General features: G+C 40.1%; 1 protein-coding gene across 1 annotated transcript; it reads right to left on the bottom strand.

Moving 5' to 3' along the window:
- Positions 1-3,094: 3,094 nt before the first annotated feature.
- Positions 3,095-23,180, bottom strand: NDUFA9 (NADH:ubiquinone oxidoreductase subunit A9). Its single transcript, XM_055808041.1, has 11 exons — positions 23,048-23,180; positions 18,832-19,002; positions 17,917-18,014; positions 17,634-17,725; positions 14,584-14,725; positions 13,347-13,449; positions 12,534-12,601; positions 12,309-12,385; positions 8,021-8,116; positions 5,947-6,013; positions 3,095-3,374 (listed from the first exon to the last, which is right to left on the bottom strand). Exons 1-11 carry the CDS (start codon positions 23,103-23,105, stop codon positions 3,204-3,206), a joined length of 1,143 nt encoding a protein of 380 aa, XP_055664016.1. The 5' UTR covers positions 23,106-23,180; the 3' UTR covers positions 3,095-3,203.
- Positions 23,181-24,567: the final 1,387 nt, after the last annotated feature.

The raw sequence follows: 24,567 nt of genomic DNA on the forward strand, positions 1-24,567 counted from the left end.
AACTCTTCAGCCCTTACTGGTCCTTAACAATCTGACTCCTAAGTGCACACACACACACATCCATGCAAATAATTAATCTAGTCCATAAACAGGTGCTGCCAAGTGTCTACTTTCTCACAAGACCCTCTACAGCAGGCTGAAGGTGGGCTACAGGTTAGATTATTAGACTATGTGCTGGGAAAGGACCAAAGCAGGTTCCCTTTCAGCCAGAGACGGTGCCGGTGCCGTGTATTATCACGCCACTGTACCTAAATCTGTCGATGCAGTTTTGGGCCTGACCTGAAAATCCCTTTCCGGACAGCTTCTGGCTGCGTGCAGGCAAAGAACTGAGATAAGAAATAGCAAAGCTTGAGCAGGAGACAGGCTGCAAAATGCAGACGCACCCAGAGCGCTCAAACACCATTGCCACGTTCTGCTCTGCCAGTGACCTCTTGTGGGGAGGGTGGAAAACAACAGCCCCCTCTTTCCAAACCGCTTGGAGCAACGCCCCAGGCAAAGGTGTTAAGCACCGGCCTCAAGTCCACACATTTCAAGGACCTTCAGTACTTTGCAAATTGCAGATCGGCTGAAAAACAATTTTAAGCTGAGAAAACAGGCGTAGGAAAAGAAGGAAGATCCTCTCATTGATAAATAAGTAGTGATAAAAATCACTGATGGAACTGAATTATAGTAATTTTGTACTACAAAGTAAGTGACTTTTTTACTTTTTTTTAATTTTTTATTTCTTTTACATTCAAAACCCCTAAAGAAATTGGTTTTGGAAGGATAAATATTAAGAAATCACACTGTAGTTTCTACAAGGTAGGAAGCCGAAGTGTTATGTAAGGCAAAGTATTGTGGAAAATGAAACTTGCACCAGCTGAGCACTAATGTGATATTCTGCTTTACCAGTATCCTTACCTGATGCGAAGCTGGCTGCTTAAAGCAAACTTTCATGGGTGCTCATCACCTACATGTTCTCTGTCTAACGGTTGTATGAATTAGTAAGATCTTGTAGGAGCAATCTGTGGTACAACTGAAGCCACTGGAAAAGCTGTGCTTTGAATGGGGAAAAAAAAAAAAACACCAAAAGTAAAAATCACTGCATTATGGTAAGCATTTCCAGAATTGGCATTACCTTTGACAGTTCTTTCTGTCTCAGTTTGCCATCTGAAAATGGAAATTGCTTTTTAGCCACGCAGGACTATCATGATAATTGTGTATCTCTTTGTGCACTCTATATGCACTTATGAAGCAGTTCAGAACTAATACTGTTTTCACAGCAGGATGTGAATAACACACAATAAATCGAGATTAGGGCCACACATATTAAATGAGCACTAATGAGGCTACTTATTTACAGTTAGGGTCTTATGGAAAAAAAGCTTGCAGTCAGAAAAATAATAAAAATTAAGGATCTAATTATTAACAATATGCACTTCACTTTCAGTTTATCCTAATTTTTCAATGTTTGAATTGGTAATTAGTTTAGAACAACTGAACTTACGTTACCAAAGAAAAATAAACAATCCCTGAGAGCCAAATTGAATACCTAGTAGGCAGAATAAAAAAAATCCGTATTACAAAAGCCCACCTCTTCTTCCTAACAGAGTAAACATTAGGAGCAGTAGGTTTTATTGGAAGTGGAAAATGTGGAAGATGTTGAAAATTAAGACTTTATAGAATCATAAAATGGTTTGGGTTGGAAGGGATCTTAAAGATCATCCAGTTCCAAACCCCCTGCCCAGGGCAGGGACATCATCTTCCACTAGACCAGGTTGCTTAAAGACCCATCCAACCTGGTCTTTGCCCAGGAGTTTCCCAGTAGTTTGGCAAGAATACAGAAATAGTGAGATTCTGATCTTTGGTTCCAGCAATCAGTGTGATTTAATCGTGTCTTCCATGTTTTCCCTAACCTTGACCTTGTTCTTTCGATCTGTCTATTCTCTCTTTCCTACTCTCCTTTTTTATCACCTATTCCATCCCATTCTCCACTTCAGATGTCCCCTCCATTAGGCTTCTACCATTGATACCCATTTGTCCAGTTCCAGTTCCTTCCCTCCAGTTTCACATCTAACAAAGACAAGCAGTAGGAAGCTTGGAGGTGAGAAAACAAGATGTTCTGTCACTTATTTTATCTCCTCTCAGCCCCAGTTTAAAACCAGTTTCCCCACCAATCTCAACTCATCCTTGTTAACGTGATTTGTCCTACTCCCAGAACTAGAAGCTCACTCCTTGATTCAATATCTTCTTTCACACCTTGAAGCCATCAAAACAGTGTACTGCATATAGGAGATCCCAATCTCAGCTCTCACTTCCGTGCACACTTACTCAGCTCCAACCTGCACCTTTAGCAATGCCCCTGCCAAAATTTAACCAAGAGCCTCCAGCAACTCTTTTTGGATATGGAAACAGAAAGCACAGTTCCTGATCAAATTCAGGCAGGGATCTTTCTTTGATCTTAGAACAACTAAAAATATGTAATCTTGAAGTAAAGCTTATCTCTCTTACAAAAAGAAAGACGATGCCCTAGCACATAAAAGATTTGAGCATCTAAAAGGCAGACTTTCTAATTCAAAAATGGTACAAATGACACATTTCCTCATGTCTAGGAGCCACAGCACACACAATTATCACAAGAGGTCAGACAACATGAAGCAACTTGTTTATGTGTCTAATTGACACTCCTTGACCTTACAAATAGCTTGTGCCATTCTGGTTGGCATATTTTGTAACAGCTGTGCTCAGGGCAGAAAACAAAGCTCAGAAGAGTCAAGAACTTAAAAACAGGTCTTTATGTGACCTTATAATCTGAATAGATGGCAGTACCAGCAGTCCCTATTGGAAAGGACACGTTCTAGGCAACATAGTCCTGAAATGCAACGTTCTTCAAATCACTTGACCACTTAGTAAAACTCGTCGCGATATGCTTGCTTTGAGAGCCAAGGGAGAAACTGATTAGTGTTAAGACACATTCCCTCTAGTCCCAAACTTACAAAATATTTTCATGCTTACCAACTAAGCAACAAACTGAATTTGCTTCCATGACCTTTTAAAGAGACAAATTGCTTTTCAATGACAGGCTTCCATAACTGAAAAGACAACACTGCGGAAATACAGTTTACACGATTAATGTATTTTACTCAGTATATACACAGTTCTTCAAACAAATTGGGTCATACAAAGGCAGTTTAAGAAGTGTTACGTAACCACCTTATCAACTGTTACATGGGATATGTCTTAGCTGGTTTTGCTTCCTCCAGCTCAGCATCCAGCCAGCGGTATCTGCGGTGACGGCGCAGAACTTCAATTGCTTTTTGTTCTAGAGGTGTTGGTTGAATACCCAGGTCTTCCAAACCAGGAAGGTCAGGAAACTTCATGTCTGTTGTGTGAAACTTTAAAAAGAAGGGGTGGGGGGAAGAAAACAAAAAAAAAAAACCAAACAAACAAAAAGAGGGAATTCACTTGATAGAATGAACAGCATTACGCCCATCATTCACATAGAAAAAAGGTGACCTCATATATAAGTACAGAGTACTTTTTTTAGTTTTATGGATGTATGCTAATTAGTTTCCATAGTACTAGAAACATTTTAATGTATCTCAAAATAATTTTTAACAAAATGGCAGCTCTCAGGACAGTCTACTACAATTTCAAGGCTGCTGATGTAAGACTGTTTCCCCTGATAAAGAACCCCACAATACAATACACTGCTGCACCTTGTAGATCTGAAGACCTATCCAAACATAAATGTGGACTCAGCCAACTGTGTGTCAGTCCCAGTTCCTTGGCTGATTTTGGCAGCGTTTTCCCCTGGGAGGAGAAAAACATTCGACTTGGCCCTACAGAACTATGGCGTCATTACACAAGGTATTGCGTACCCAGTGTACTTTGACAGGAGATTCAGACGGTTTGCATCTGGCAAAAAAGTCCTTCAGGCTTCAGATTTACATTCAGGAATAAACAGCAGTGAAACGTGCAGAAAAGTGTCTTCATTTTCTCTCCATCAGGTATACATTACAGGAAGATTACTGCATTGCAACCATAAAATTAAGCCAAACAAAGGGCATATTGAACTGCAATTACATACATTCTGCTTTGTCAAGAAAACTATGTTGAATTGTCACCTTTGGTAGGTTATTTGTCGCTGATCATGGTCTAGAACAGGGTCCTGTACAGGGCAAATATTTAATTCTACTACCATATTTGCAACACATATGACCTGTATCTTAGAAAACGGGGATTTCTCTTATGCTATTATTGCTTGAAAGGTTTTTAATTCAATTGGATCTAATTTTATGTAGATTACTTAAGGATGAAAAGCTGGGAAGAGGAACAATCAGACACACAAGTGACATGGAGAAACTGCCCTCTTGCACTACTCATGCTATAGCTGAATTGCAGTAGTTTTAGTGATTTGGTGCAGGCTTATTTTATGAAATGTTACTCTATAAACGACAAAGGTGGCTAGAAGTTAGGTTTTCAGGAGATGGGACCTGGGTCAATACAGCCAATACAACTACAATGCCAACCCTCTCCAGTATGGGGTACAAGTCAGTTGTTTGGGGAAAATAAAAAAAAAAAAAAAAAAAAAGTCTTGCACTGGACCATAAATAAGGTTACCTCCTTCATTACACATACCGTCCACAGTTTTTCACAATTATTTCCAAACAGAATAAGAAAAGTTTATTTCACAGATGGAGAAATGTAAACATAGAAATTAATTGCTTGCAGCTATTCAGTAAGCTGCTCTAAGTATACAACCCAGGTCTCCCAGATTCATGGTAGTACCCTAGCTCAAATTAATTCTGGAACAATCAGGTCAAAATAGGCTATAGATACAGCATCATAACAAAAGTCATTGGAACTCCAACTCTGCAAAATAGCTGGGAGAGTACCTACAACCCTCAGAGAACAGCAAGCTCAGAGACTGTCAGAGTACATGACTATCTTTGCTAACCTACACATACGCCAACAGTTTTGCTACTAATACTTGCTAAATCCTACTTTTTCCTCGCTTGCAGTTGGGGTTTTTTGCAAAGTATTTCTCCACTCCCACTTAGACATTCTGAGAAGTTAGGAATAAACATGAAGTTGCAACCTGTACATAAAAAATGCACTCTAATGTCAAGCGAGATTTTGGGCTGTAGCCAGTGCTGCCAGTTCAACTTGAGTTGTTAAAAACACCATTATCTGGGTGTTATAAGTGACTTTAATGCATCTAGAGGTACATAAAATTCACTAGTTACCTAAAAGAGGGGAGAACACACACACCCTCTCTTAGCTGCACACTGCACATCCAATCTCTACTTTGGCTGTCATTTTCAATAGCATGTTTTGGGGGTGGGGGGGAGGGACACAAGAGAAGCAAGCATGAGACTTGACCACTTTTAACACTTCACGAAGGCTGGGCCCTTTCCCCACCTCATCATGTTACTTCTTGTTATGTAACCCTCTCACCAATTGTTTCAACCACTTTCTTAAATGTATTCAGAGCAATATGTTAACTATTCTTCCTTCACCAAGGCTAGTGGAAAGACTACATCATTAAGATGCCTTTTAAAAAACCCACTTCTGTTAGCGTCTCTCTCTTACTAGTTTTTGTAAGACTACATCAGATGAATCTTGGAACTGCTTTGACAGTGTATCCCCTTGGCACCATAACAGGTCTGGACAAATCAGAGTGAGACTGCACAACAACAGCTGCAGCAATTGTATGGCAGGAACCATCACCATATTCGAGGAAGGTTATATACAAACACCTTAAAAAAATTAAAATTTTGTACTATGCAAATAGTCTGAAAGCGATTCTTTATAATCAAATTCTAGCCATTGAACTGACTGAAATACTACACCACATGATGTACACACATTTCGGTGCTCCTTTAATGCAAAACTACAAGTGCAAGTTACAAATAGACAATGAAACATTTCCCAAGAAGAATTTGTGGATTATCCTACACTTACCCGGTCCACTTTGTCTCGTGTTAACCATGGCTCAAATGGATTAATCTCAAAGAATCTTGCAACTAAACTGTAATCAGAAAGAGTATTGCAAAAATATAGTTGTTATTCAGATGCACAGAAGAACACAAGAACTGGTATAAATATTTCACACTGACAGTGTGAGAGAGCTGGTACTGTAGCCGTTCTTGCAAGCTATGAATTCATTAAAGCAGTGAACATGTCAGCCAGCAAGTTCTTAGCTGTGTTTCTGGTAACTTTAACTGTTGGCTACTGAATTATTCGATCTCCTATTCTTTTACTTTGGAAGGGAATGGAGGAGCAGATATCTAGGAGTAAAAATGAGCATTAGTGGGTGAGGAAAGTAAACCTCCACATCCAGTTCCCCACACACCAGAGGGTTCAGTCTTGCCCCTGCCTCTCCTCCAAGCTCTGTTCCCTAGTAGTGTAGGCAGTAGTCCAATTAGTCATGAAGTTTGATTCAGTGCCTCCATGAGAAAACACGCTTGCTGACAACTAAATGAGTTAACAGCCGTACAAACAAGACAATGGAATCTGGAGCAATCTGCATCTATAAAAAGGATGAGGATTAGTATATTTGCAGTTTTCAGAAATTAAGTTTCCCTTGAAGGAAAGAAAATCTGTCAAAGAAAAGAAAATAACACTACAGCTCTTGCTCAGTGTCTTGGAACCAACAGTATGCAAGGTAGAATCTCTTACTGAAGCGCTCACCTGCAGATTAGGGTGTTACTAAGTTGCTGCACATACACAGAACGAGGCTTAATCACCTTTTAGATGCATTCTTGTCTCAAAAATATGGAATATCACTTACTTTAGCCCATAAAAAAAGAAGCATAACATGGACTGCAGCAAATGCGAATAAAACTAATAAGCACCCACACAGCTACTTTTTCAAAAAGCTTCTCTGTGTCAGCTGAGCCATGTTAACCTCATGCCTCTACAGCCAATTAAGAAACACACACAACCGTTTAAAATGTTCTAGCATTATTCATCATCAGTTACACGAATCCAGTGTTCGAGTTCTATTACTAGCAGATTGGTAGGAGGATTCTAGTATCAGTGACTTTTTTCACTTATTAGTTTGCATTATACTAAAACTGAGGAGAACCAGCACCCCAAATATTAACACATCTCAACTATGCTAAGGGCAACTTCTGAAACAGCATTTACTGTTTGAGACAGTTCTTCAAAAGGATTTGATTATGCCTGAAGGACTGGGCCCAGGCTCAGATTTATACTGCACTTTTTCATGCACTATTCCTCAGTAGCTGCAATTCAGCAAGTCACCTTCTATCCCCAGTACACCTTGAGGCCAGAACACAGAGCTGCAGAAGCAGCTCAGGGCATGCAAACAGAGCCCTTGCAGTCCATCCACTGCAGTCAACTGGTGTGATGCTACACCTTTCCCTTCTTATCTCCCAATTTATTAGCATCTTCTAAAGACGTTACTGCCCTTATATCTCAGGCAAAGAAATGCTTGCTCATAACTGCACTGCTCAAATTCCCAGGTCAAGATCTCAACACAAACTTACCTCCAACACTGGCTGAGATCAATACAAAGGACTTAAATAGAAAGTCAATCAACACCCATACCCACCCTTACCCCAACTCTGCTTCCAGGGTGGCAGCGCTCACTAGACTGGAAGCACAGCTGACAGTAGCAATACCTTAAGCTGCTGCAGAAAAATCTGTCAGCACCTACAGTCCACAACATACACACAGATTTACCCTGTAGTACTGTATAAAAGTTCATTTAGTTTGCTACTGAATGTCTCTACTTAGGACCTTCTGCTACTTCTTGACTCAGCAAAGCCATTCAGTGACTCTAGTAAGTTTATTAGAAGTACACTTTTCATACACTAGCTCATCAAATGCTGGCCTGTGCCTGAGCAGAAGACTCAAAGCCATTTAACGACTACCTAGGGAAAGCTACTTTCTACAGTCCTAGCATGTTAAATAACAACTGATAATATTAAATAACCAGTGCCACAGTTATTTATGCTTCTGTGCCACCTGGTGGATCCCAAGATCCTACTGAAGGAAGGGTCCCACTTACTGGTAGAGAGGACGTGGAAGTGGATAGGGAAGAAAGGTTCGAAAGCAAACTGCATAGATGTATTCTACCATGTCATGCAGGAGGTATCGGTTAGGTCTGAAAGAAAAAACAATAAACATTCTAGGTAAGTTAGGTATACTTAAATATTTGCAGCAAGAACAAAAAATTTAAAACCCTCCACCCTGAAGCCTACCAAGGGCCTGTTTTGTTCACTCTAAATGATTTACCAGATTTGTCGTTTTCCTCACAAGAGGGGGAACTAATTTTGGCTCTCCAGATTCTGTACTGTTTAAAATAAAGAGGGATTAAGTTAGAAAAACATATCATCTGACATCAGCAATGGTAACAGTGTAAGTCACAAACTGCTGAATTGTTTTATCACTGCATTGGGTGCCAGTGCCCAGGTGCTGGCAGGGGTGGCTGCAGGCGCAGCCTGTGTGGAGAGGTCAGGACTGCCCTGTGCCAGGCACAGACAGCTCCAACAGACCCACCGCAAGGCACAGCTGAGCCCCTCAAACAAGGTGGTGGTGCCACTGGTAAAACACTCTTAAAGAGGGGCAAAAATGTCACACAGGCACAGAGGACTGAGGAAAAAAGCCCAGGCACTCGAGCAGAGATTCCTGTGGCTCATGGAGAGCCCATAGTGGAGCTGATTTATCCTGAAGGACTGCAGCCCACGGAAGGGCCCATGCCGGAGCTGGGCAAAAGCGTGAAGAGAAAGGAGAGGCAGAAATGAACTGTTATGGACTGCCTCCATAACCCACTGCTCCCCATCTCCCTGCGCTGCTCAGCTGAACCTGAAGGACTGAAACTGAGCTTGGGAAAACGGTAAAGGAGAGAGAGTGTTGCTTTATTCGTCTTTATTTCACACTATTCAAATCTATTTTAATTGACAGTAAATTAAATTAATTTTTCCCAAGTCAAGTCTTTTTGGCCTATGACAGTAACTGGTAGGCAATCTCCCTGCCTTTATCTCAACCCATAAGCATTTCATACTGTTTTCTTCTGCTGCCCTGTTGAGGAGGGAGAGTGAGCAGCTGGGTGAGTGTCTGGCTGCTGGCCAAGGCTAACCCACCACAACCACACTGAACGAAGCATGTTCCATGTACTTTTAAAGCACACCTTTAATGTGCTTCCTCCATGCCAACTCAAATTCTGAATACAAGGTTTCCATCACCAAGACAGGACTGAATTTGTACAAGCCCAATTGGCAGTGCGTAACAGAAGGAAGCCAGAAGGCAAATGGTAGAATTAAGAAAGGCTTGTTAACAAAAGTTATCCCATCTTTGGTAGCAAATAGATGCAAGGAAATTGATTCACTTGCCTTTGCTCAACTAAAAGCATACTGTTCTCTTCAAAAGCAAGTGAAAGAAACCGAGGTAAATTCCCCCAGAAGAACGCATTCCCCCTCTCAAGATGGAGGGAAGGAAGCAGTCCATCTCCTGCACACCTGCAATAGTTTAAGAGAAACCTACACCACTGGGAGTTCCCATTCCTTTCTTGTTCAGACTTTGCCTTCGCATTTTAATATTCTAACTTCATAGGAGACACTGAATTACTGTTGGAATCTAAATCCCCACAAAAATGAAACCATGCTAGAGTAAGACAGTTCTGCGTACTTAAACATCACACAGTCCAAAAATTCAGGTGTATGATACAAAGAACACGAATTTCAGTTTGATAAACCCAAGATCTCAAAGATGTCAAGGTCTGAGGTTGCACACATGAAAATCAAGCCTTCAACTGACGTGTTCTTCTGAAAGAACAGCAATGCTAACAACCACAAACAAAATTTGTTGACAAATGCTGGAAAAAAGACACAGCCCCACATTACTACTACTTTAGTTTGTAAAAGCGAATTGGGGCAAAACATTTTAATGGAATTCAACACCTGACACTCCATATCAACTTCATCCAGGTGGCTGGATTATAGAACCTGAGATCAATCTGCATTTATGAAGTTACACTAAAGAACTATCATCAAAAACAGAATAGTGAGTTTTCTTCTGTTGCTAGAATTTACAAGAGAAACACAGCAGAAAGTGGTAATGTCAAATTTACTTACTCAATGAGGGGAAAAAAAAACCCCCAAACAACCAAATCTTAGTTTTCATTACTTATTAATTATTAAAGGGGAGGGGACACACAACACACTATATTTTTTGCCCTTACACTTTAACATCCTCATGCCTATCTAAAGGTAGTATAAGTCAATTTCACTTTTATCCTGATCTGTAAGGATCATGTAAGGATAGGGTTAAGAACTTCAAAATGTGAAAACAAAAATAAATACTGTTTGTTCCTTTATAAATTACCAAACGTTAATACAATTTCACCAACAGAATCACACTGAAGTGTCACTACATTAGTCACAACGCTAGTAAACAGCAAGCTCTAGAGCATTAGCATTCAAGACAGATTTAACAAGTGGATGAAGCAAAACCAATGCCATGGGGGAAAGAGGGGCACAGGTAAAAAACCATACGAGATCTTCCATCATTCAGAAACAGCAATGACACTGTCATAGTTAAAACTCTATCCCACCATTTAGTTGGAAGGAGAAAAGAAGAAAGAAAGAAAAAAAACCACAACAACCCAAACCCACAGAAATAGAATGCTCTTTTACAGAATTACTATTTTAAACTTAAACTGGTAACTCTAAAAAAATAAAGAAGTGTCTCATACAGCTTCAGTCAAGGGTTATGCTGCAGAGTTCCTTTGGTCTTCCAACACTGATTTGGATCTTCAGTTTAAACCATCATTTATCCAAAGTCTTTTCAGTCATTGTTATGTGCCTGAAAGTGTGTTCCTTGCAGTGACAGCCTGGCATCCTTGCTTGAATTCCTGTCTCTGAAACCTGGGCACTGAACTCCTGACCTTCTGTAAATTGCCAAAAAATGAGACTTTCAAACTGTAAGAACACATTCAAAGTTTAGCCAATTGCCTTTCCATTTGGCTGCAAATAGTGTTCTGTTAAGTGTGTAATTCTCAGTTTCTCCTGCAGTTAGGGCAGTTGCTGCTGCTGAGACAGTGACAAACCTAAAACCAGGCACCTCTCCTTCCTTTTTCAGCAAGCAGCTTTGGATACATGTTGACCCATTTTCAAGTTTTGTCCCCATGAGATAAAATAGTCACTCAAATGGTTAATTTTGTCACATTTTGGTTTTTGCATTAGTTGTGTCCATCTGACACCTACATAACCTATTCTCTCATTAAAAAAAAAAAAACAACAACCTGGGTTTGAATGGCTGTCTAGCATTTGTTTACACTTGCTCTTTAGTGTGACACTTTGTATCATCCCAGTGATTTGAAAGCAACCTGAAGTTACTTAATAACCTTATTGTTGCTGTTAGCAGTCTTTTCAGACCATTGTTAGCTTCTTATTTTGATAGGTTTTGAGCAGAAATCCCTCAGTATGGTCGAAAAGCATTTGAAGACCTGCTTGCTGCCTTTTCCAGAACACCAGCATACAGCACAACCTAGCCTAGCTGCCTGGAGTAACATCCTCCTCAACAGTTACAGCACTGAAGAAAGTGGCATGACATGAGTAAAACCTCAACCAGCAACGACCGATCTCTGCACTATGGGAATAAAGAGCTGTCACCGCAGCAGCGTCACAAAATGTATGTGGGAAAATCAATGTAATCTCAGATAAGCTTTCTGCAAAATCCTGATAATTATAAACATTTTAATGTATATGGAGGGAAGATAGAAATATGCACATTATAGAAAAAAGGGACCTGTTCAGCATAATTTGTATCTTGACTTATTAGCCACTATTTTCTCTATCAATGAATCTCGTGTTCCTTTTACCGCATATACTGGGTGAAGACCAGTTCCAGTACTATGTTTCAGTACCAAACCATGGACCCGTTACCTTGGCATTTGCCACATTGTTTCTTCTTAATACTAACGACCTATTCTGACTTGGGGCTTTTGTACACAAATTATTCCAAAAGATCCACTGTCTCTATCCATTCTAATTCCAAGTGGTTTCCACACAGCTTTAGCAGAATTTTCTTCAAATCTGTGTTGTTTAGCATGATTCCCAAGACTGCCTATTTCTTTGTGTGCACAAACGTAACATTAAATGCAATGAGGCCCAAACTAGGATTTTCAGAGTACTCACAATAACAGCTTGAGTCATTTTTCCTCCCAAAAAGGAGGTGGAATTTATTGCAGCTCAAACTGTGTGCATGGATGAGAAATTAAATGTACTGTACAGCATGCCAAAAAATGACACCAAGAACAAGTACTTCAGTTAATTAGAATCAGAAAAGTAACCTACCCAGCCAAGGCGTATGTTTTTCCTTTAGCATCAGGATCCTTAATTACATTAATAATTGCTTTTGCTACATCAACCACCTGTGAGAAACAAATTCAGACAATTACTAATAGAAAACAGGAATGCATGCACACTCCCCTTTCAGAAGTGATTTACAGGGGGAAAAGAAAAACACAACACACACACACACAGAGGATTTGGGATTGTCTTGTTTTATTGAAAACTTACATATACTGGTTGCTTCACTGTTTTCTTGCCCAGAGAAATAAGAGGCACACCACCGAACCAGCGCATGTCTGATAAAAAAAACACATACACAATTTGAGAACAAAATCTTTGAATCTTTTCAGTAAGCAAACAACCAATACATTTTGCAGTACACTGAATGTGGATCTCTTCTGAAAACTGACTTAACTAACAAAAAATAACAAACAAAAAAAAAATTGGGAAGAATTACCATCCAATTCCAGTAGCACTGTTTTCAATGCATATTTGGTTTTCTTATTAACAATGATAGGAAGGCTGTATTTACTGTTTACTTAGAGTGGTTCAGAGATATGTCAACTTTGCAAGACAGAAACAGATTCCACCCTATCCTGCCTAGCAATTTTGTTGGCGATACATCAGATTCATTACTGTTGCTTCCGAGCCCAGAGCAACTCAAGTCGATTTTTACATTCAAGCGTTACCAATTTGAAAAACTACCTTCAGGTTAAATTACTTCGAGGGTTAAGATGACCAGACCTTAGCTCAGAACAATCTAAATAAAATAAAATAAATAGTAAACATCCCCCCTTAAAAGAGGAAAAAAAAAGGGAAGAAAAAATCAAACCAAACAGCAAACTAACTAGATTCAGAAACAATTCAGTCATGAGATGAAAATGTATTGTTTCGTATCATACACCTTCAGCTAACCAAATATCGTAAATTTCTGATAAAAACATACCTCTCTGTTTTTCAAAAACAAATCACATTTTCTCTCTGTTCTCTATAGTCAAGTATCCAAATCATAGATGGGTTTATTATTTCAAGTGTACATACTGGCATAATGATTGAGAAATCGGTCCTCTCTCCCAAACATCTCCGAGGGCTTCAAAATTATAGCATCTGGAAATTCTTCCCTCACTGCCTTCTCTCCAACAGCCTATCATTCAATTAAAATGAACACATTCATTAGATCCATTCTTGAACAGACCAGAAGAGCATGCCTTTTCAGAAAGTAATGCACCCTGACTACAGCACTGAAAGAAATTACACCATCAGTAGCACAAAATTATTTATATCTGAGCCATTTGATCTTTGAGATGCTATGCTAAGATAAAGGCCTCACAGAATGTCCCAGAAGTCCCATAAACATGTAGATCATTTCTTCTGTTTGAGATACAATAGTCTCACTAGTGAAGGGACACAAATTTAAAGTGACAAGGTTCAAAAAGGAAGAAGCCTAAGCTAAGTACTTCTCTTGCTTATGTCAGACCAGAGCTTGGAAGAAAACAGGTTTACATAACCCATACAGCATTATCAGACCACTCCAAGAACTGCTTAAGTACAATTTGAAATTTCAGTGGCAGTTAGCTACTTTTCACATGGGACTGGCCAATATGGTAAGGCCTAACTATCCTATGGAGCTGTTACACATGGAAAGCTACCAAATTTTAACCCTGGCTTTCAAAAATTTTTATACTAAAGACAAGGCAGAGTACAGTGAACTCAAACAAAACAAAAATAGCTGAAACCTGGGACAATAGCTGCATTAAAAAGAGAAAATCAGCAATAGAAAATTGTAATTCCTAATAAGGAAAAAAATAGGACACCAAACCCAGATTTATTTATTTTTTTACAAGAGCAGGTAACAATCCCACTCCAAATGCCTGAAGTCCCTCTGCACCATTCATTTTGGCATCAACTGCTAACTACTTTGCTAGGTCATTCCAGCCTTATCTGTTAGGCCTGAAATCAGATCCCAAACCATCAAACTAGTTCCTCTTTCTTAATGACAGTAATTTTAGTTGCAAAGATATTCAAGGATAAAAGGAAGGAAGAGTTTTCAGGAATATAAGTTCTATTTCCCTTCATGGCACATGAAGTACTAAGGAGGATTTCTAGCTCCAATAAGCACAGTAACTGAAAAATTCCTCAGCTGCAGAAAACATTCCATAGTAAATTCATACAATGATTTCCTTCAAACAGTTTGGGGGGGAGGAAAATAAAAAATAATAAAAAATACAAAAAGAAAGTAGGCTCTCTGAAAACACATTCAAAAGGATTCCAGACTTACTTTATTCCTGAGGTATTTGGAAGGACTTCTCATGTTAGCATTCAGGTGAGAGATATGAACGAGTGTTTCCACACCAGCTTCCCTAGCTATCTGTGCAATACTTGTAGGAATATTTACAAATTCATCTTCAAAACTGAAGTTTCTAAAACAAGGCAAAAAACAAATTTTACTTTCAGAGCAATCAACAGTGGCTGCCTAACAACCAAACAGCAATTATGTATTACTTGAATATATTTTACAAATCCATCTTGATGGACTTTGTTAAAAACAAAGTTCCCTTTCATGAGGGACTCTTCATATAATAAAAACTAGAGGAAAGTGATGTGCAACAGTAAGCTTCACTTACGGTTTTAGTGCTCTGCTTTTTCATCTGTTAAGATTAAATCAGTATGAAAAAATCCTCTTCCAGACTTGTCTGTGACAAACAGCAAAGTCTTCCCAAGTGAAAACAGATATTTATTTTTTTTAGGTGCTGCATCTTGAAATCTGAACAAAGCTGCCTTTTTACAACACCTGTCCAAAATTTCAGTTGATTTGATGCACTCAATTACACTACAAAGGAGCTCAAAACTTGTGAGCAGCCTAAGTTAGGGCAGATGCTAGGCACTGGTGAAGTGGACAAAAACAGACCAAGGAACAGACAGGTGCTTATGCAAATGGAAAATCTTACATTGACAGAGGAGTCAGAACCATTTCAGAGCAGCTGTAAGGGACCTCAAGGAGAAGCATGCAGAAAGAACAGCTACACTCACTTTAGGGCATTCAAGGGGCCTAAATTAGGGGGTTCAATTGTAATCTGGTTTGGCATCTGATCAAGAACAATACAGAAGCTCTGTCTCCAAGCACAACTGACACTATAGGCTGGAACAGTCCCAAAATTCTTTCCAACTATCCCAAGACTGCAAGAAAGAATTGGCTTCTCATGTCATTATACTATCCTTGTAAGCACCCCGCTCCATCTTTTCCATCTGCTTTGGGCAACAAACATCTTGTCCAAATGCCTCTCTCTCTGTCCTTATCTACTCCCACAGCTCTTCAGATCCCACTGGAGCCTAAAGAAAGCCTTAAAAATAAAGTTATTTTTGACCCTTCAACAACTAATCTGATCCTGGGAACCATCACTCCTGTTCTACTCACAAAAATAGATTTTAGAAACACACAAGAACGAACAACATTGCTCCTGTAACTATGGAGTTTTCAAACAACATAGTACACACAGATGAGACTGTACACTAATACTAGGCAAGAAGAAAAGTATGTAATGGCAGGCTTTGCTTTTCTTGACTGATCTCTGCTTCTAATCTTACTTTTTTTTTTTTGTGCTGAAGTTTTTTGTAGAGTTTGGGATGATTATGATGGTTAGTCTGACCTCATGTTTAACAGACCACAGAATTTCATCTCAGGGTTCCAGCACCACAATTAATACCAACACATATAAAATACCCAAGAACATTTGTGCAATACAGTGGTAAGTTTTGGAATATACAAGTCTCAAACATGTACAAAGACTGCGCTGCTTTTGAATCTGTTGAAATTGACCAGAGTGACAAGGTTTGGAGGTTTTTAAACTAGAATGAAACCTTTTGTGGTTGTCCTCACACTTCCTTTCAATAACAAAGAAATACTCCCTTACACCACTTTTTACACCAGTCCAGATATTTTAAAGGGGGAAGTACACATGAAATACATATCTGAAAGAGAAACAGAGATTACATTTCCCTTGGGCCACCCGTACAGACTTTCTTTTCTTCCTTCATTCCCACAAAGAAATTTCTTCTAATTTGACAATAAGCATTTAAAATCTTTCATAATTTAGTAAAAGCACAGAACAATCTCATCAGGCTGGTCTATGTATTTTTACCTGAAGAACATACAAAAAGAACCAAAAACCTTGTCAGATGCACAAGATCAAAGCTAATTTAGGTTTGGTAGGCTTTTCCCCAAATAAACTATGTTATAGACTCCAACAGTGGGACAAGGAGCTAAGTGACTAACAGAAAAAGAAAGTACCTCTACAAGTTTGAATGTGAAATCAAAGCATCTCCCAGAAGTTATGCACGATATTTCACTAAACAAAAAACAGCTGAAATTGTATATCTGTTGGCAAGCACCTATTTTAGGAAAAATAATTCTGCAATCTGAGACTAGTAATTTGACTACTAATTCTACAATTTGAACATCAAATGGCTGTTCACAAAAAAAGAGCAACAAAGACATTATGCTTATAAACACAGATGAAACTGATATCTGCATTTGTTTCTGTCTACTATGATAGCAAAGTTATGTACTGTATAAAGGCAAATCACACAACTAATGAGGTTTTGTCTGGCAGTTCTGCACAAGGCTTTAAATAAAGTGGACATAATTGGCATGAAAAAAAAAAATAAAGAGGCTATGACAGGTATTTTTAACCAAAAAATCAATATGGGATTTTTTTTTTAAATGAATTTCAAAAAGGAACTATTTTTTAAAATTATTACCAAAAAAATGCTTATGTAGCCAATACTGTCTGTGCCAAAATTCTGTCAAGGAATGATGTTATTAATCACAATCTTAGGGACTCTCCATTAGCTACTCCTGTTTATTAATATTCACAAGAGAATAGGAAAAACTTGATCATAGCTTATTCTAGTAGGCTACAATTCATCACTATGCTGAAGTGACAGGACAAAAGCCTTCTGTAATGATGTAAATATGAGCTCACAGAAACGGGTGAGCCTCTGTCAGCTACAGGAAGGCACCCATGAGACATCTGCAAGGTGTGTGAAAGCAGCACATTAAACTCTCTGACAGAACAAAAGCTATACACTAGGAAATCATAGAAAGAATGCACTTTTGAAGACCAGATCATAACCAGGACTCTAGTTAGCCATTTAAAGAAATGGAAGAACTTTTACAAGCAAAATCTCAGTTTTGCCTTTTCATAGAAGCCAAGAATAATGTCAATGTCACTGCATACTGTACACATGCTGTAAAACGTTGCTACAATGTCCAATACCTGGTGTAAATCTATCTATACAGAGAAAATGGGGGGTGGGGAGAAAAATTACCTTGTTTCCCATTCCTTTCCAACAAGATTAATGACCACATTGCTGTGTTCCATGGCTCTTCGGATAGAGTCTTTGTCCTTACAGTCCCACTCCTGTAACCCGAACATCAAATGGGAAAAAGATGAGATAATGTGTAAACAGGCACAATCAAAGAAAGCTCTTTCACACCATTGCCATTTAGAGGCTAAACAATAGCTGAAGTTCTGACTTTGAGAATGATTAACAGACTTCCTTGTATAGCAATGGTATTGTATTTGATCTAAAGCCAAAGCAAAAGACTTACTAAGAAGAGAAGTTGCCCCAGGTCACCCATCGGCCTCAGATACATGAGGTCATACTGATCACAGCGATAGGGTATGATTACTTGAGATCCAATGCGACCTAAGCATTCAAAAAAACAGAAGTTCTGTTTATCTCAGACTACTACATAACTTTAAGTAGCTGAACTTCTGAATGTACAAAACTTCCTTTTTTTCCTGGTATTAAAACACAACAAATACACATAGGATATCTTGAACAGCTATCTGCAAAACTAGAAGTAGAACAGAAATAAGTTTTCGAACCTACATCATTGGAATTCTTAAACAGGGACATACTTGAGTATTTGGGCTTGTAAGACAAAACAGAATCTCTCAAGAAGCTTGTTAACAAACAAGAACAAAAAAACCCAATTAAAATGTGTACTATAAACACAGTACAATACCTAAAAATGTGTCATATCAAGAATATTTGCATTTTTTAAGCTGCATGGAAAGGAGAAGGAAGGGAAAAAACAAAAAAGGAAGAGTTATTTTCTAAAACTTAAATTCAAAAGGGCAATTTTAAAGAATGTAAATCAAATTCCTGCAAAAAATTTAGTAAAATATTCTAACAAGGCCAAAACCAGAAGAATCAAATATGTGTTGTACCTCTCCTCAGATTTGCATTTTACAGACTGAAAAACAGTATTTGAAGGAGAATGGCTTACTTTAATGATTTTAACAATCTTAAAAACCTTCGAAATTAAAACAGTTTTTACTAATTGTCACATCTTGGCACTCTGGCAGACCAAACACTATGAAAGTATCACAAAAAAAAAATCACTTTTAAGATCCAAAATGCCAGAAGTTTCTAGACTATCCTGCAACCTGAATAAAAACTAGAGTTTCATTAAACGGATATTTTTTTTTTTTTAATTAGTACTCCTAGGGAACATTACCTAAACGGTTGACAACATATCGTCCTAGGAAACCTGTAGCCCCAAAGACAGTGGCCACAATGCCACTAACAGAGGATCGTCCACTTCTTCCACGAGGGATCGCTGCATGATGAACTCGGCGGCGCGGCTGCAACACAGATGGTGCTGCAGCTAGCACAGAAATGCCAGGGCCTACAACACAAAACAGGAGAGAGCATGCGATACAAGCTAAAAGTTAGCAGTGTCAAACCACAGTTAATGTTATTCTTCTCATTACAGATCCATTTTCTTTAATCTCCCTCAGCAAAATTTCCCACGTCAAGACCCCTGACAGGCTATTCCAAAGACATCTGTATAGGTCAGAGGACAGCAGGCTTGAGGCAGTGGTTGATAAAAGTCAAAGACCAAATGAAGCCATGAAACGTTATCGGTTCCTAAACAGTAAGTAAAGCTTAAATGGCTAGCATCTATGTATAAGGTGAAGCACAGAGGTTAGGCAAAGAATACTTGCTAGAGGCAGGTCCCACCTGAGTACATCCACATCCTGCCTCCAGATCTGGGAACTGCGGGAAAAAGACCTCAGAATCACTCTAGATGCAGTTAACCATACTTTTCACCTCAGTCTAAACATAGCAGGCAAATGTTGCAAGAGGCAGCAGTCCTTCAATATCATAGCTCTGGAGTGAAGGGAAATGAAGAGATGCTAAGAGCCAGATTCATGATGTATTACTGCCTCAAAGCTGTTCCTTTTCTTAAGGAGATACAGAAACTTGAAAGCCATGGAAATAGGACATCACTAGGATATTGACATAAACTGACAAGGCAGCTCCAGCTGGGAGTCTGGAAAGAAGAAACGTATGTCCTCTCCAACCAAGTCAGCCAAACTCAAGAAATAAATCCCTTGTAAGACATTTTTGAAATTAGAAGTGTTTAGTGTTACTACATGTCAATGCTCATAAGAAGAAAGGAACAGATGAAATATAGAGTACATAAACGCACTACAGGCATCTGACTGTGGACAAAAGCAGACCGTAAAAGCTGTCATTGGAAAACTAATTTGAGCATGTAACAGAAATCCAGTAACTGACCTTCCAACTTTTAGAAAGTCATGGCCATAAGCATTTTCTGGGTAAGAATCTTCCCCATATAAATCTAAGTAGCAAGAATCATAATGAAAACAAGATTAGTGTTTGATATCAGAATGATGGACGCATTAAGAAAGAACAAAAAAAAAATCCCACTTGTACACTGAAGGAGTACATTTTATCCTGACACTGTTAGGTATTGCCAGTTACACAGTGGCACTGATGTTGTAGCCAACAAGAATATCAAAAGGACAGGGTATGTTTCAACATAAATTACATTTTGTTAGATCAGCTGATAGAATTCAAACCAGAAAATCCAGCAAGATTTCAGTGCCTGAAGGAGGTGTTTCTCTACCCAAAAGTTTGCCTATCCCTCCTCTCTCCATACCCCACAAAGTGGAGTAATAAACAATACCATATCTCAAAATTTGTCCTGAAAGGTAGTTTGACACTTAACTAAATAAAACAATCACACATATACACTTGTAGTTATCAAATTAATATGCTGTGCCTAGAAACTATACTCCAATTGGCTGATAGAAACAGGACAAAGTAAGATACTACCTACACAAACTTCAAGCAGGTATTTAAGTGCCTAAAAAGCAGCTCTGCTACAAAACAGGTCCAAGCTCAGGAACAGTTAAATTGGGCATGGTATCTGTCTTAAAAGTGGCAGATATGCAGGGCCTCTCCATTGCTGAAGTAGAGACCTTGAAACTAATTATAAGAAAGAAGGAAAATACACTCCACGATAAGCACCCTTAAAAAAAACCACAAAACACCAAAACCACACAATACACACACAACAAACCCCAACCAAACAAAAACACACACAAAAAAATGACATCATTTGTCAAAGATCTGCTGGAGTTTAACAGAAGTACACACTCCTGTGGCATTCAATTAATGTCTAAAAACCTGACGTGCAGTTATAGAAGTGACACAGTATGTTCATATTAAACTTCATAATACCTCAAACAAATTTAAGGAACACGGCAACTCATCACTGCCATATTCACCACTTATTTTTATGTTCTGCTTTTTCTATCATCCAGTTAATTTCCCATTGCTCTCTAAAATCTTTGTGTACACTTCTGTGGAATTACAGTGAAGCTGAAGACAGTCATTTCAATGGATTTCCAATACAGCACACCTTAAAACACATTACTATGCCACCCTTACAATGTTGGCTGACACAGACTACACAAACACACAGCCCATACCCTAGGTTTCGACATCCAAAACTCTTGAAGAGGGGGGTTGCTTTTTCTTTATTCTTTTAAATTACAAAAGAACAAACTTGTAAATTAAATCAGTAGTGTATACTGAATATTCTGTACAGAATAAAGCCTGTAGCTATGTAATGGGTACCAGGAGAGTGGAGATTAACCAAGCTCAGTACAATTGCAAGTGTAAAGGGTAAATCGAGAGAGACAGTTGGATGACCTTGGTACCTTCATTCTTGCCGTGCTCTAATAACTAGGGTTTCGTTATTTATTTTTTAGGTAGGCAGACTCACAGAAAAATGACTGTGTTCTTTCTAACCAGTAGGATTTCTTCTAGTGTGCAAAAAAGCTACATGATATGCTGAGATGACGAAAGAGAAAGCTTGATGACACATGCTCCTCAGTATTTTATTTTTTTATACATACACTTCCCTTTCTAAAGGTTTGTAAAAAAAAAAAATACATAATATTTTTATTTACAGAATTAACACTATCTTTGCTACTTTTAGGAAGGAATACATTTCAGCCCTTACAATATAAAACCTAAAAGCAACAAGATTTCAGCCCACTGTGAGCATCACTTGAAAAAAGTATTACTAAACAGATCAGCCCATATAAGAAATGCAAAAAATTAATCTGAAAAAGAAATTATACATGTTTTTCAGCTACTTTGTGCCTTTTTTGCTGTTATTTCTAAAAATATTACTGATGACAGGCTCTTCATGATGCTATCACTGTCACACTAAGAATAACATCCTATTACTGTCTTGTATTCTCTCACCTTGTGCATGGTTGCCTGCCTTTACACTATAAGGTCTTTAGTGCTGTACATCTTTTCTTGTTCTGTAACTGTACCAGACCTGTCACAAATTATCATCAATTACTACTATATCTTAATAAAAAAAAAGTTTATAAGACTCAAAGAAAGCAGGCTAGACATCCTCACACTGATTCAGAACCAGTAAAGGACCTTACACACAGTGTGGAGACCAATCAAAATGCAACATTTAGTAAATCAGGACAACATAATTTAATAGACCCATCCAGCTTTCACAGCTCATGTTAGTATCTCCAGGCTGACGCAGCACTACTTACAGCTCTGTGCTCCTGTGTAACACAGACTTGCACAGAGATTCCTTCCCAGAACAGCAGAATTTCATCTTCTTCACTAACCAGAATGGATTTGTCACTGGAAGTTTACTTTTACAATCCATATTTAAAGTGATTTACGAACACTGGTTTGAATTGAACCTCAAATACCCACTGTAAACTAGAAGTGGCCTTTTTCTTGACAAGACACATTGCTCCAATCTAAAGTATGTTAAATTCCTTCATCATTTTTTTCAACCAACAAAATCTGTTGCCATCTCCCAGTTTACTCAACAGTGGAGCACACACTAAATCAACTTAACTAAAACCCAGTTCTGTTTTGGTGGCAAAGGCCCAAATACAAGCTTTAAATATGATTTTGGTGCTTAAGCATGCTTATAGACCATGACCAGAACGTCACGGTCACTTAAGAAAGAGCAAAAGGTATCCAAACTTTTAGCTACATTTCATCCGCTGACATTCTGACAGTCCCTGCCACACAGCCTACTGTACTGCCACACCGGCAGCCGGAGCCAATCCCATGTAGCCCTTTCGGTTACAAGCCCCAGCTCCCCTAAAGAGAAGGAAGGCAGAAAGCGACCGTTTCTGCCGCAAACAGTTCTTTCCGCCCGCTGCTCTTCGGCCGGCGCCCTGCGGGCTCCCTCACCCCGTTCTACCCCGAGGGTGCCGCGGTGAGAGCAGGGAGGCCCCCGGGCAGGCAGCTGCCATAGCGCCGTGCAGGTTCAGGCGGAGAGCGCAAGGCCAGCCTGGCTCCCCGGGCCCCCGCGGGGAGACGCGGCATCGCGGCACCTGCCCCTCGGCGGCCGTGACACTCACCTGCCCTTGGCGACAGGAGGCCGCGGGCAGCCCGTGAGCAGCGAGCCACAGCCGCCATCTTGCTTCACCCAGCAGCCCCCGCGGCGGACGGCACGCGGGCAGGGCCAAACCTCCGCCCCGCTGCGCGCGCAAGCGCCCCGCCGGGCGGGAGGGGGCGGGGGGGCGGGGCAGTGCGGCTGCGCAGCCCCGCGGCGGGTAGCCGGGACGCTGAGGGGAGGTGGCGCGGGGCGGTGGCGGTTCGCCGCTGGAGTGCGGCCGGTGCGCTACTGGGCTTCCTTCGGGCCCCGCCGAGCCCCGCTCCCGGGCCCTGACCGCAGCCGCGGGCAGCCGTAGTCCCTCGCGGCGGAGCAGCCGCCGGGCTGGAGCCGGCCCGGGCCGTGGGGCCGGGTTGCCGGGCCGTGCGCGCCGGGGCCAGGCTGCGGTGGCCGGGCTGGGCCCGCTGGCGAAGGCGCCTCGAGTTCGTAGGCTCACAGGTCTAGAGGGTAGGAGGGAAGTTCAGAAGCCCCCAGGAAGGGGGTTCCAGAGCGAGAATGACCCCCAACGCTTGCAGGTGCATCTGAAAGCCCCAGGCTTAAATACTTAACTAAACTAAGGCAACTGCTGTCCTCCTTGCTCCAGCATCTAAGTGCTTATCTGGTGGTAAATGAGCAAAGTCCCACAATGAAATGACAGTAACTTCGGCTGCTACTGAGCTGGACTGATCAAAAACACATTTAGTAACTTAGGCCTTGAATTACCTGGCCTCATTAAATCAGCCTTACATGGAGATTAAACAATTCTATGATTACAGTTGTGCAACCGCTCTGAAATTCATAACTCCTGCTGTCATCGTAGGTCTTCCATGTTTCACTGAGACTTTTTCCCCTAAGCAAGTGCTGCTGTGAATGTTACATCGCGATCGCACACAGGGCACTCTAAATCTGCCACTTGCACTATTATAGCCTCGGTTTTCCCATGGGTTCCCATTGCTTTTTGGTCTGCGTTGAATACAAATGGCCATTCTTTTGTAACCTGGCTTACGCCACTGTAGTTAGTGCTCATATTCACCAGAAAGTTTTTAAAACATAAGTGCAGGGAAAGGCAGAACAGTCGGGGAATATTTCTGGCAATTTGGACAGATTCCAAAATACTCAAGTTTTAACTTCCAATGCAAATCCAAATAGTAGTTCTGCCAGAGCTGTGGCATAGCAGGTGATTTGGGGTTTGGGGCAAAAATCTGGATATTCTATGGACTCTGGCCATCCAGTTCTCAGCCACAAGGGCTTTTTTTCTTTGATGTGTAAGTCAGATGCACGCTGAACTAAACGTGCTCATCCATTTTTGCTGGTAGCCAGGAACCACAACAGCAAGCTTCCTCTACCTCCCACCCCCAAACAACCTACCCACCGCCGCTCGCTCTGTCTTACAGTTTCACCACAGCTTTTCTGAGTGGCCCAGCCTGCCTCAATGACTTAAGGAAATCCAGTTTGTGCCGTTATGCTTAGATACAGTACAAATGCAATGGGTGCTCGTGGAAAGCG

The sequence above is a fragment of the Falco peregrinus genome, chromosome 6 (assembly GCF_023634155.1).
Source record: "Falco peregrinus isolate bFalPer1 chromosome 6, bFalPer1.pri, whole genome shotgun sequence".
NCBI classification, from domain to species: domain Eukaryota; kingdom Metazoa; phylum Chordata; class Aves; order Falconiformes; family Falconidae; genus Falco; species Falco peregrinus.

What these genes read in the sequence shown, in the direction of transcription:
- NDUFA9 (XM_055808041.1), bottom strand. Translation starts at nt 23,105, where the DNA reads ATGGCGGCTGTGGCTCGCTGCTCACGGGCTGCCCGCGGCCTCCTGTCG. An exon ending in CCAAATACCTCAGGAATAAA is followed by an intron (nt 13,450 to 14,583) that starts GTAAGTCTGGAA and finishes ATTGAATGATAG; the next exon opens with GCTGTTGGAGAGAAGGCAGT. An exon ending in ATTTCTCAATCATTATGCCA is followed by an intron (nt 12,602 to 13,346) that starts GTATGTACACTT and finishes TTTTTTTATCAG; the next exon opens with ACATGCGCTGGTTCGGTGGT.